The following is a 14,422-nucleotide window of genomic DNA, read 5'->3' on the forward strand; positions in this document are numbered from 1 at the left end:
ACATCTTAGTGTATTTGTCCAACTATCCTCTTAGAGTAAATATCTGCAAAAGAAATTGCTTCATGAATATGGGGGAAATATTTAACATTTTAATAGATATTTCCAAATAAAAATTTGGAAAAGACTCCAAAAATTTACACTACCACCAGCAAAGAGTAAGACTAACCATTTTCTTATACCCTCATGGTTTCTAGATATTATCAATCCTTTTAATTCCTAATAATCTGATAAGCAAAAAAATCTTACTTTTACATTTTTTTCAGTTACTAAAGATGTTGATCTTTTTATGTTTATCAGTTGTATTACATGTATACATGTGCATGTGTGAATTTACTGTTCATATTCATTTCCCATTTTTCTATTTGACTTGTTTTATAAACTTTGAAAGATTTCTCCACATTGTAAAATTTATATTCTTAATCTGTCAAAATATTACAAATATTTTTCAATGTTTTATTTGTATTTTAGTTTTATTATGCTTTGTCATAAATAAGGCTTTCATTTTAAGTTGCCCAAATCTATCTATATTCCTTTACAACTTTTGCCTTTTAGATGTCATGCTTAGAAATTTTCTGACCTTAAGCTTGTGAAAAAAATCCCAGTCTTCCTTTGACTCTCTTATGGTTTGATGTTTTACAGTTAGATTTCTGTATTTAGTGTGCACAGTTAACTAGATGTGCACTGATTGCTTTCCCAATGACAAACTAATTACCCCAGTGACGTTTTTCAAAAATGCATCCTTTCCTCCTTTTGAATGTTAACTGAACCATATACTAAATTGCCATAAAAAGTTGAACTTTTTTGTGAGTTTCCCTTTCTACTCTGTTGGTCAGTGGCCTCTTGCAAACTCCAAGGAAAGTCCACAAACATCACTGTTGGCCCTGAAAGTTTTGAGCCTCTGCTCCATCAGACACCTGGTATGGAAGAATACAAGCCCCTCTTTAAAATGGGGTTTTCTGTTGCTTACAGCAAAAAAGCAGCTCTGATTTAAATGTGCAATAAAAACATTGGAAACTATTTTTTTTAAATTAAGAGGTGTAATAAAAGGATGGGGAGAATAAATCTCTTATCTTTGTTTTCTAGGATATATGCCTGTAACACGTTTGCAGTAACAATGCAGTAGAAGTTATCTAAAAATTCATAATAGACTGGAACAGACCCAATTCTACAATGCCGTTCTCAGGAGACCTGCAGCCCTGGTATTGCTTTTCTCTGTGAGTTTGGGAAAGCACCTCATTGTTCTAAAATTGAGCCTCCCAATCTGTGTAAAGACAATGAATCAAGAGACTGTTACTGCTTCCTGTTAACAGCTGTGGCTGAGGAGCTGAGTACTCACTTCAGGGCCTGTCTTTCCCTTTCCTAAGGACAATGACTGATTGGAACATTCTGTGCAGGGAGAGGGCTCAAGAGTGGGGAATCAACACTACACTTTCCCTGGCTTGAACCAGAGTGCACACTCATGATACAGAGAGGAGACCGGTGGGCTCCAGAGTCAGCGGTGGGTGGGGTGGGCAGATAGGCGAAATGGGAGAGAGGGGTTGAAAAGGACAAATTTGAAGCTGTGAAATAAGTAAGCCATGGGGAGGTAACGCACAGCAGGGGGACTATGGTTAATAATACCGTGAGGTACACTGAAAGTTTTAAGAGAGTAAGTCTTAAAGGTTTTCATCACAAGGAAAATAATCTTGTTATTATGTAAGGTTATGGATGTTAGCTAGACTTACTGTGGTGATCATTTTGAAACATATGCAAATATCGAATCAAACCAATATAATGTTATATGTCAGTTCTATCTAAATTAAAACAGCAACAGGGTGCATAGGGAACCACGGCTCAAGGACCACTTTATGCTTTTCTTTGTGGTGTCAGAACCATCTATGTGGTTCTTTTCTGGTAAGAGTGGAGTGGATCCTCCCCCAAATCTCCCAGCCAAAGCCCAAATTCTACAACGTGTTCCTTTCAGAACTTTCTTACTCTGGTTTCCCCTGGTGTGCAGTCTCCCTTGCAGGACCAAGTCACAAATTCAACTTATTCAATTATAGGTGTGTTCCTGAAGGTCTTTGGCTGGAGGGCCTTGACAGCAGTAGGTATTCAAAAATTTGTATTGCTACTATTAATGACCATTATCTTAAAAATATTATCGTTATTATTAATGAACTGTGTCTGGCATATAAAGCGCATCTCTGGGGAAGCGGCTGAGATCCCACCACACTTGGCATGGTCTTCCTAAGGCCTTGCACCTCACGCTCTCCTGTATGAAACGGGTGGCAGGGAACAGTGGGACCCTGGTTCACACATACACACACACATGGGACACGCCCAGGACACATACACACAAAAACACGCTGACGCAGCTAGATATTTAGAAGGTCCTTACAAGAGGCAGAAAACTGGCCTTTGTGTTCACAGCTAAATCTCCACACACAAGGGAATGCAGATTGGGTCACACAGCCCAGACTCGGTAAATTCTTCCGGATTAAATGAATTTAAGCATCCTGGGAGACTCTAACAGCTTGATTTGAATATGAATAGATCAGGTAGAAAATGTAGCTAAGACATTGCTCACTCCCTTCCAGCCACTGCACTGAACATTTTTCATGTATTAACTCAGCTGCCTGTCATCCCAGCCCTACGAAGTAAACACTATTATTACATCAGATTTATGGAGGTGGAAACTGAGGTACAGGGTGGCTGAGTGACTCACCAGAGATCCCATGGCCGGCAAGTGGTAGAGCTGGGATTTAAACCCAGTGAGTCTGACTCCATAGAGTCTGAGCTCCTCACTAACATGTCAGTCTGCCTTAGAGCACAGAGTAAAGACACAGAGGGTAGTCATGTGCACTTAGTTTACAGGTGCATTTGAATCATTTGTATCAAAAACACACAGAATGCACATTTTTTTCTTCATTGAATATGAGGAAAAATGCTCTGGGTATTTTTAATTGGTCATCTAATAGACAAGAAAGAGGAAACTATGTAGACCATCTGATTTAACCACAGCAAAATAACCCTAGATATAAAGACAAAATAATATATGGAGAGAAAACACAACAACATCAGTAGCAAAAAGGGGGTGTAAGAATGGATTCGGAGGGGATGGAAACATGTAAGAGAGCAGAATTCGTGGCTTTATGACAATAAATTTGAAAACGTAAATGAGATAGGTCTCTTTTCTAGGCAAATATAAATCTCCCAAAATCAACTCAAGAAGTGTCAGAAATGAATACTCCCCATTAGTCATCAGTAAATTTTTAAAGATAACCAAATGTCTATCCTTCTAAAATCCATCACGCCCAGATGGTTTTATAGATGCGTTCTATTAAATCACCAATGAACAGATAGCTGTCTTGATAATTTAAAAATACCAGCTTATGGGCAAAACCAGAATGTTTTCAAAATCATCCTAGAAAGTTAGCAGAACTTGCATCAAATCTGAATGAGAACCCCACCATCCGCTAAAAAGGAAACTGACAATAATTTTATTTATTAATATAGATGCCAAAAAGGAAAGATCCTATAATAATTAATTCCACTTTGGCAGTGTATTTTTGTAAAAGAACATACATTGACCAAATCGAATCTGTTTGGGGCTATCAAGCAGTATAGTTAAGGGCGGCTTCTTGGATGGGGACAGGGGGGTGGACTACTCAGGACTGGTGTTGGCACTGTTTAGGGCTGGCTTCTCGCCCTCATCAGACCCTGACCTCGGGGTGACATGGCTTCCGGATGAACTGACGATCTGAACAACATCTGATAACATGATGGACATCTGAGTATCATCGCCATCCACAGCAACAAAGCTATGAACTACTGGAACGCGTAGGGAACTATTCTTGTGATTCTGGGGTGGCAAGTCTCCCAAGCAAGACAGGAAATCTAGAAGCCAGGAAAGATAAGACTTAGAGATTTCACTACACAAAGTCTTGAAACTGCTTTACAGCCAAAGAACCCCCAGAATAGTATTCAGAGCTTACACATAATGGGCGCTTCATGGAAACATTCCCATAAATGATTCCATGGAACATTAAGTGATAAAGGCAAAATTACAGAACAATAGTTTTGCTTTTAAGAGTTCAATAAAATTGATAACTCTCCTGTGTGGTGGGTGAAAAAAAATAAGTAGGGATGGGGAGGGAGAAAACACAAATGAACAATATTAGGATGCAAAAGGGGTACAAGAACAGTTTCAGAGGAGGCGAAAAACCCTAAGGTGGTACTAGGTGCAACTTTGTGCCTGTGAATTCAAAATTGTCAATGAGATGGACAATCTTCTGGGAAAATGTAACAAATAAAACTAAAGGAGTAGGACCTTTTTGGTTGGGAAAATGGAGCCCGTGTGTGCATCTACATCTAGATAACCGGTATGAGCAGTTCCTGGCTTGTAAATGCAGGTCACCTCCGGGAACTGTAGCGGGAGGGCACCAGGCCAGGCCGCAGGAGGGCACTCACTTACTAAATAGGATGCCCCGCGCTCGGAACCGCAGACCACAGCCAAGGGCCACTTTTGTGGCAGAGGAGACAGAACTGTTGGCCAACGTCCCCACGGGAAGTCCTGGGACTAGGCGGGCGGCGGGCTAAGAGGCGCTGGAGTGGAAACCGAGCGCTCGGCGCCGGAACCCGGCCTCCGCACACCTGCCCCCTCTTCTCTACTCGCCCTCCCGCACGGTGGACACTCATCCCGAGATGCGAGGGCGTTCGGGGGAGGAAGCCCAAGCCCGGGGAGGGCGGAGCCGCGGGGACTGCAGAGGAGACGCGAGTTCAGGTCCCGCTCGGGTCGGACGCCGGGGGCGTCCCCTCGCTTCTCCACCCGCGCCCACCGCCGGGCGGTTCAGCCAGTCCGCTCCCCGGAGGGCCGCGGGACGGGGGCGCAGGGCGGCAGCAGGGCGGCGCCCCCGCCCCGCGGCCCTCCGCCTGCTCCGCGCGCCCCCGCACGGCCCCCGCGTCGGGCCGGGGGGACGCACCCGGCGCCCGCGGGCAACGCCTGGTCGGAGCCGAGCCGAGGGAGCGGCGGGGGCGGGGGCTGCGCAGACCTGCAGGCCGGAGCGGGGGACTATTCTTACCCTTCTCTCGTGGTTTTTTTTTTTCTCTCTTAAAAATAACTCCCTTGCTCACACTGCACGTTGGGGGAGCAAGGAGTGACCCCAAGGTACTGACGCAGGGGTTTTATTTATGAACCTTGACGAAGTTCAGGTCAAATTACTCAACAGGCGCGAGCCCGGCCCCCCCCGGCGCTGGTCCCGCCCGGCAGTGCCCGCGGCCGCGGGAGGGGGTGCCGGCGCCCCCTGCCTTCGCTTTCGGAGCAATGACACCGCGCGTGGCCTGGACCCGGGGCCCCTCGCTCGGTGAGCGTCCGCGCCAGGTAAGCGCACCCCGGGGTCTCCAGCGGGGCGCCCGGTGGGGCCTCCAGCGCCCAAGAAGTGAGTGCGCGCTGGTTGGCCGCAAGCTGGCAGGAGAGTGTCTGTTTTGATCACAGGAAATCGTGGGAGGCGGGAGTGGAAGACGGATTTAAAATGTTTAAATTTTGCATTGACGCGTGGGGACGAGATGCGTAGGGACCTGAATTTTTGTAGGAAATGGTTGCGGAGCGGGGTTGGGTGCTAGGCGTCTGAATCTCTGCAGGGACTGAAGGCGGCGCAGTCCGAATTTTTGCGCAAACCTATGAGATACGGGCAGTGAGAGCTTATGATCCTGAAAATGTGCAAGAAATTGTGAAGAGTATGAACCTGGGCATTACCAAGGGACAATGGGAAAAGCACTTACCGCCCTGTTCGCCTGGCCCGCACACCCGGCCTTCGGCAAGATGCGCGCAGACCCTGGCAAGTGACGCCCGCGCACCGCCGGCGCCCCCAGCCCGCGGCGCCCAGCACCTCGGACAGCGCCCTGGCCCGAGGCCCGCGGCGCGCCCCCGGCCGGAGAAAGGGCTCTCGAATGACAGAAGCAAACGCACAGCTCGGTTTCTGGCCCGCTTCGAACGGCTCCCCGTGACTGCGGAAGGGAGAGGCGGGGTGTGAGGGTGCCCCCACGCCTCCGCCAGCCCTGCCGCTGATCGCTGTGGCCTCCCGGGTTTTGAAAGGCGTACCCAGACTTCTTCAAAACCCTAACGTCGCCCGAGCGCTTACCATGCGCCAAGTCGGTGCTTGGCTGTCAGGAGCACCACACTGTCTGCCGTTATTCCCACTTACAGACGGGGAAGCTGAGGCAGCAGAGGCGAAGTGACCGGCGCAAAGCCCAAGCCAGCCTGCAGCCGCGGAGGGTGTGCCCGAGCGGAATTCCCTCCGTGGAGCAGCTCGGAACTTGGCATCGGAGCAACGGAGTTTGCATCAAAGCTGTACCACTTCCAAACGTGCGCTCATGGGCAAAGTTACTTAACGAGTCTGAACTTCAGGCTCTGATATGTAAAATGAGGGTAACAGTGCTTTCCTTGCAGAAGTGTGAGCGGAGGGTGGTCAGAGACCTCATGGATGTGGGAGGACTCACCCTACTGAATGGTGGTAGAGTGGTGGAGGCGAGAAGGCAGGGAGTAGATTGGAAGAGAAAGAGGGCTGGCAGTGAACACTAGTGGCACTTTACATGGGGCATGGGCACAGAGCAGGGCTCAGAGGTAGGATTCTGGGTGAGATTAATTCAACATGATAAGCCCTTGGATTTTACAGGACTTTGTAGTGTGTTCACATACTGCCTATCATCTGATCCTTATAACAATCCTATAAGGCAGACGTGCAGTTCTGCTATGCATGTGGCAAAGGGGTGCTTGCCTGCATTGCCCAGCTGTGTAGCAGCAGAGCTGGGATTAGAATCCAGGTCTCCTGCGCTCTTCTGCAACCCTGCCATCATGACTGTTCCAACCCCAAGAGCTGGGATTATGGAGCAATTACAGCACAAAAGCATACTTAGATTAGCACTTAAATTTCAGGTTGAACCATGTGAAACTGACTATTTTTAAAACTATTTTTTGCCTTATGGAAACAGCAAATTCATACGGATCAATCTAATAAATGTCCATTGATTATATTTTGTTCCACAAAAAAACTTAAAGCAATTCAGTAAGTTCCACAAGATGTCAGGTTTCCATATATTAGAAGTAGTTGAGAAAATAGAGGACAGACAAGATAAAGGCTACAGTCAAATATAAGATAAATACAAAACGTGCATGTTATAAAATCCTGGAAACTTGCTATGGGTCACTAAGTACAATAAAGCGTATATCCAGGTCCTTTCTTGGGGATATGAGGAGCTTTTCGGATGTCCACAGGAATCTGCTGTTCCTCATCTTTTGTATAGTTCTCCTACTGGGTCAAATGGGAGTACTCTGGGTACCTCGGTCCTCTGAAAGATTTACCACCAAGCCAAACAAGGGAAATTTAACTGGAAATCTGATGAGAGTGTGACTCCAGGAAGGGGAGAAAGAGCAAGTGGTATTTTATCTGCACTGAAGTAATTGTTAGTTACGTTATTTATAATGACTCATGCAAACACACCATACTTTAAAGTGTATAAAAAGGGCTTTTACATCCACTAGCGTGTTTGAGCCTCCTAACAAACTTGCAGAGGTAAGAAAAGTGACAGAAAGAACAGCAGCATGGCATCGTGCCTTGTGTTCCGTGTATCTTATTTGTATCACCTAGTGTCATAAACCCGGGTGCCTGCAGAGGCTCGCTAAGTGACCTGCACGTGTGACTTGGGCGAGTCATCAGAATACAGAGAATGGCAGGGTCTTTGTTGAACTCAACAATGAATAATCCATCTTAGAACATTGTTTTTAAAAAAATGTTAAAGCACTGTGCCAGTCAAGCAATACGTAACCGTGGGCCACATTCGGCACTCAGCTAATTACTGTGCAGCCGTGAACTACAGTACTCAGGCTAAACACCTGGAAGGGATGGGGCTGAAAGAGCCTGCATTCTGTGAGATAAAAGACTCAATCTCGTCTTTAAATGTCCCATTTCTAAACTGGGAAAGATTGAACAAGAACGCTCTTCTCCACTTCAAAAATCCAAGACTTCCATAATTTTGTGGATAATAAAATAACCCCAGGGTTTCTGGGCAAAAATAGCAAACACTTCCACTCGGCCATCATTTCAGCCTTTCACCCTCCACCGCAGAAAGCATCATTTTATATTTTGGGTGTTGCTGAGGTTTTAGCTTCTAGCATTTCTTTTCCAGTCCCTGCATTGTTAGCCAGAAGCATGGCATCGTGCCTTGTGTTCCATGTATCTTATTTGTATCACCTAGTTGTCATAAACCCGCGTGCTACAGAGGCTCCCTAAGTGATTTGCACGTGTGACTTGGGCGAGTCAATTGTAGCGGCGTTGAGTTCAACAGAAACAACCAAGAAGCGAAGGGGATGAGGGGAAGGGGTGCACACCAGAGAAGGAAGTCTCAGTTTACTCTTTTTCAGAAGTGCATTAAAAACAAAACAAAACATTTTTGGGTCGCTGATTTTTAAAGGCAGAAGCACAGTGCCTAGAGCAGCCAGAGTGGACGGGATTCAGACTTGTGCACATGTGTGAGCTCTGTTCCTTCAGGATTGCTTCCTTTCCCTCCAACAAGCTTAGAAACCCTAAAGGCACCTGATCTTTCCCGCATTAGATGTTCTTAACATTTATTTATAAGATGCACACTAGGAGACAAATTCCCAGATTAAAGCAAGTTAGAGCTTGGCTGGCTTCCACACCCAGTGGGACACCATTCGTTTCTGCCTTTCAAACGTCTCTGCAGTGTGAATGTCCCTCAACCTCCTCACTTCGTGGTTCTGATCGGCCTCCTCTCTCGGAGGCTCCCGGGTGACTGACGTTCTGCCTCTGGCCTTCAGTCCTGACTTCTGCACATTTGACTCTAAGAGCGTGGGAAAGGCATAGACCTTGCTAAGGCCACTTAGGCAAGAAAACAAGACAAGTGGCCACACACACTGATGGGAGAAGCAGACGTGGCTGCGTGAACCTGAGATGATGCACACATTGCAGACGGGAGAAACGGACGGGGAGCTGGGGAGGCGTGGCCAAGGAGCTCTCCTGGGGGCGGGCTGGGAGGCGACAGTATCCAGGCCCTGTAACGGCCCCGGGACTCAGCTCAGCCATGGGACGTGACGTGTTCTGTCTTCTTCCCCTGCCAGGCCTGATCACCACCACGGCCCAGGGACTCTAGGCTGCGGCCAGGATGATGGACGACGACCCCAAGCTGAGGACCGAAGGGAACTCGCTCTTGAAGGCCGTGTGGCTGGGGAGGCTCAGGCTCACCCGGCTGCTCCTGGAAGGGGGGGCTTATGTCAACGAGAGCAACGATAAGGGGGAGACGGCTCTCATGGTGGCGTGCATCACCAGACACGTGGACCAGCAAAGCGCCAGCAAGTCCGCGATGGTCAAGTACCTGCTGGACAACAGGGCGGACCCCAACATTCAGGACAAGTCGGGCAAGACGGCCCTCATCCATGCATGCATGAGGAGAGCAGGAGGAGACGTGGTGTCCTTGCTGCTGGAGAACGGGGCGGACCCCAGCCTCGAGGACCGCACTGGGGCATCCGCTCTGGTCCATGCCATCAACGCAGATGATAAGGATGCACTGAGACACCTCCTGGATGCCTGCAGAGCCCAGGGCAAGGAGGTGATCATTATAACGATGGATAAATCCTCTTCGGGCACCAAAACCACCAAACAGTATCTCAATGCCCCTCCTTCACCCAAAGTGGAAGGAAGGCAGTCGCCCCCACTATGCACGTCTCCCTCAGATATAGAACTGAAGGCTCCCGGCCTGGGCTGCCCACCCAGAGAGAAGGAGGGTGACTTCTTCAGCCTCCAAGCAGGGCATCCGGGTGGTGGAAACACCTCCAAGGCCCTTAATGAGCCAGGGACACCCACCAGGAAAGGCGGGAACCTCAAAAGGGCCCATCTGCCCCGACTGAAGAGGCTCCAGTCTGAACCCTGGGGCCTGATTGCGCCCTCGGTGCTGGCAGCCTCTGTGCGCCAGGACGAGACCCAGGGTGGCGGCACAGACAGCGTCATCAAGAGCATCAGTGACGTGTGCTTCCCCAAAAGGGGCCCCCTCTCCAGAACCAGCAGTACTGATGGCCAAGACCCCACCCTCTTCCCCACCGTCTCAGGGCAGGTTCTGAAGATGCCAGCCTCTGCAGCACCAGGATCCTGGAAGGCAGCCTATGAGAAAGGCCCGGCTTCCCACCAGGGTCTGGCCAGAAGGGGAGACCAAGAGAAGGGTGGCATCGGTCCGTCAGGCCCCTCTGCTCTCTCTGCTCCGGCGTCTCTCAAGCAGCTGGAAAGTGACCTCTACGATTTAGACTTACAGCCAGGGGCTGACCAGCTCAACTCCACTTCCCTTGAATCAGGCAGAGGACTCTCTGATAGAAAGAGGCTCAACGGCTCCCACGTGTCTCTCTCCCACAGCTCCCGGGAGGCCCTGGACGCCGTGCCCAGCTCGTCTCCCAGCTTCGCGCGCCGCCGGCCCCTGCATCTTCTAGAAAGAAGAGCTTCTGGGACTCTGCTGCTGGACCGGCTTCCCCACACCCGGCCTGGCTTCCTTCCACCTTTAAGTGTGAACGTGAGCCCGCCTCTCCTGGATATTAGATCTGGCAGCAAATCGTCTCCTCTGGCCAGTGGCTTAAAATCCATGGTTCCTGCGGCTCCAAGTTCACCAAAGAGAGTGGGCCTGAGAGGTAAGACACTCCTCAGAAGGCACTCCATGCAAGTCGAACAGATGAAGCAGCTGTCCGGCTTTGAAGAAATCATGACCTAGAGGCTTTTAGACCCATTTGTGTATTTATTTTTTAGACCTGCGTAGTGTATGACAGGTACCAGATGTAGACAGCACAGCCCTGCAGGCTCCCCGCATCCCGATGGCCCCGTCGTGATGGTGTGTGGCTGCGTCAGAGGGTGAGGCACCAGGGTGCTGCTTCCCTTCTGAAATAATTTCTGGGCTTTTATTGGCCAGAGCTTTGGATAATTGGATTCTGGGGGTGAAATTACCAAAAAAAATCTCTAAAGGAAGAAACACAGTCAGTGCAATGATCCAAGTGTTTTCCTATGAGACAAACAAGAATTTAAATCACAAGATGGCATTGAAGTGTGCGATCTGTAATCAATCTATGAAGTGCCTACAAAGAATACTAGGCTCTAACATCTGTTAGAATGTGCAGAAGTTCAACCCAAGCCCTAAATCATGTCCGGGTATCTGAGCTGCAGCTGAAGGAACAGGAGCAGAACTGCCCCATCAGACGGGGTCTGGCACGGGGTCCCTGCCTCTCACCATGCGGTGGGACTCTGCCCAGCACGGCACGCTCGAGATCTTCCCAAACTCCAGACACATGCTGGGTCACATACTAATTTGGATGTGCTACGAGTCCCCAGATACCACGTCTCATGTCCCCTAAATTCTGATATGTCACAGTAATTGGTGCCTTAGAGATGAATCTTGCCCCCAAGTAAAACTTGCCTCTGATTCCTGCTCTGACCCAGACTCTCTGTTGAAATCTTGGAAACAGTGGTCAGGGTTTGCTAAACTCCCTCATTTGGAGTGAATGTGACAGTGTACAGAATACATCTGTAAGAAGTGTTTCCTGATTATTCTTAAGACAACTTGATGAGACGTCCCAAAACCGGAATGAAGATGAGGATGGGATTCGCACAGGGTAAAAGGCGAAGCAGACGGTTCCTATTTAATTTTGTGGTCTGAAAACTTTAAGAGAAGCAAACCGTCCTTCCCCTCCACTTACCTAGGTAATTCAAGACAAATTCAAGACAAAGCCTGAGGTATCTACGAGATGGGAGATTTATAGAAAACACTTGTAAAACCCAAGAAGGGAAGCAGACACTTGGTATAATGCAGCACATTTTAGATGAAGATATTCCTGGTTATTTTTCCATTTATTTTTCCTTCATGCTGCTTACACAAATTTGCTCGATAACTAAAAAAATTGGTAGTCCTTGGGGACAGCATCATATAGAGGAAAGAGGAAAGACTCTGAGATTTGGGTCTGCACCTCAGCTTTACCATTACCAGCTCCGCGACCTTGAGGAAATGGCTTAAGGGCTGCGAGTCCCCCACCGCTCTGTGAGTGGGGTTAATAATGCCCCACGCTGCCAGGGTGTGGAGGGAATTGAATGAGACACTGCACCGAAGTGTCTCCTGAGGTTCCCTGCCCAGGTGGAAGGAACTGGAGAAGACGTAGCTAATTTTAATTTACTTCTTCAGACCTCTGAAGCCTCAACATCCCAAATAATACATAATATCCCCCACAAAAGGAAAGTGCATCTGAAAATTCACATATCCTTGAGATCCTCAGTGATTCCATAAATACTGAGCTCTAAGCTCATTTCTCAAGTAAAATAAATTCTGCCACACGAGCTTCTACATATTAGAGCATTTCTATAATGACACTTGCTGGAAATTTATGTGAACGTCCCACACAAAAATGCTACTAATGGTTATTAATAAACCAAGTATTGTTTTTTCTTAACTTCTTTAGGGCTGGCATGTACTTGGCCTCGGTGCTAGTGACCTGTGGGGCCGTCCTGGGTCCTGCAGGGTGTTTAGTGGCAGCCCTGGCCTCTCTCCTCCCATTAGACACCAGTAGCTCCTCCCAACCCCCATTCTGTTGTGACAACCAAAGTGTCTCAGACAGGGCCAGACATGGCCTGGGGGAACACACTCTCAGCTCAAGGAGAGTGTACCTGGTAGAGATGTGTCATAGGTAACAAGGCTGCACGGGGTATGGGGCTGCCTGGGGTATGGCCTACCAACTTGAAAACCATTTAAATTGTGCTTTAGTAAACGACCAATTGATACTAACATGGGCATAGGGTTGGAAAACACACAGACATGAGTACTAATGCCCTCTTGTGCTTGGACGAAGGGAAAAAAATGAGAAGAAAAGCTCAAAAGCTAGTGAGAATCAGCTCATTAAACACAGGAGTTTGTGCACGTATGCACGCACACACACACACACCACACCACACACACACACACACTGTGCATTAAGTACTTCCCAACTGTCATTGTGCCAGTTAAAACTAACCTCTGCTAGTAGTATCTAACTGTGGGGACAGCATGGCACTGCATAGGAGCATTTTTCTAGCCTCTAGCTAAGATTTGAAAGCCTAGTAGTGAATGTGGTACATTCACAGCAGTTAGCTTGGGTGAAACACTGCACAGGATGAAGTGTCCATCTGGGGTAGCCTAATGGTGGCCTGACAATTGCATACCGGCGGGAATTCCGGTGCCGCTCCCTGCCTGCATCAGTGAGTCGTGACCGCCCCACAGCTCTCCCCTAGACAGTCATCAGATGGTCCCTTGTCTCGTCACTCTTTGACGATGTGTTAGCTGAATTAGACTGTTCCAAACTAGGATAACCACCACGTACTTTATCATGGTTAGTGCATATATAGGCAATTTTGTTCACGTCAACAAACTTTACACAAATGCTTTTGAACAGTGGATTTTAGATTCAAACATGCTTTCTAGATCAGAGATTAGCTTTTCTTTCTTGGAATCCTAGTGTCACTATGGACGTTAGCTGCAAGCTGTAGCTTCAATAACCCGTCCACTTAAGACTCTCGGGAATGTTTATCAAAATACATTCTCCCGGCCACGGAACTCACCTTCTAGCTGCCCGACAGTGCCGATGTGAGTCTGGAGTCTAACGTCTGGAACTTTGGTTTAATTTCTAGATACTCCAATGCCTCTGTGGTTTGTTTAAGCCCACTGTCAGTTCTCCTAGAATCTCATCAAGTGGAACCTGTGAAATGCAGGCTGTGTCTGACCTCCCCCCTCCCCGTGTGCCAGTGCTTCAGATGTATGGTACGATGCTTGAACTGGTTCTCTAGTGTTAAATTATAGTCTCAGCCTGACGATGTGCTCAGAGATGTATCAAAATCCACGTAATGCAACTCTTTAGATTATGTCTAACGTGTCAATAAAAGATATATTGCAATCCTTCAGTAATATTTTCCATTTTTCTCAGTGAAAGCTTAATTATAAATGTTACCTTTCCACAAGATGGGACACGCTGCCTAGTAACATCAACTTTGGAAAACACCCAATATTTTGTGTACACGTAATTTTTAAAATTAATTTTTAGTTCCATGACTATTCTCCTGGTTTAAAAAAAAAAAGGCAAAAACGAGAAGGTGCAAGCAAGGGGACATGCTAGCCGCAGAACCGTTCGGGCGTCCGCCGCCCGCGCCCGTGGGGACCGGGGTACCGCGCTTGGGCCCGCAGGGCAGGGCGCCCGCCGGGGAGCCCAGGTCAGCGGCCCCGCCGTCACTGCGGGTCGGGCGCGGCAGTCCTACGGTAGCAGAATCTGCTCGGGGCCGACGCCCTGCGCTCCGTGCCGAGCGCCCAAGGCGGACTATGTGGACCAGGCCGAGCCCGGGACCCTGTCCCCGCGGTCCCGACGGCAGGACGGTGCCCGCGGGGA

General features: G+C 48.4%; 1 protein-coding gene across 1 annotated transcript; it reads left to right on the plus strand.

Annotated features, from left to right (window-relative positions):
• Positions 1-4,545: 4,545 nt before the first annotated feature.
• ANKRD34C (ankyrin repeat domain 34C) lies at positions 4,546-14,417 on the plus strand. Its single transcript, XM_017651731.3, has 2 exons — positions 4,546-5,359; positions 9,113-14,417. Exon 2 carries the CDS (start codon positions 9,157-9,159, stop codon positions 10,741-10,743), a length of 1,587 nt encoding a protein of 528 aa, XP_017507220.2. The 5' UTR covers positions 4,546-5,359; positions 9,113-9,156; the 3' UTR covers positions 10,744-14,417.
• Positions 14,418-14,422: the final 5 nt, after the last annotated feature.

The sequence above is a fragment of the Manis javanica genome, chromosome 18, assembly GCF_040802235.1.
Source record: "Manis javanica isolate MJ-LG chromosome 18, MJ_LKY, whole genome shotgun sequence".
Classification (NCBI taxonomy): Eukaryota; Metazoa; Chordata; class Mammalia; order Pholidota; family Manidae; genus Manis; species Manis javanica.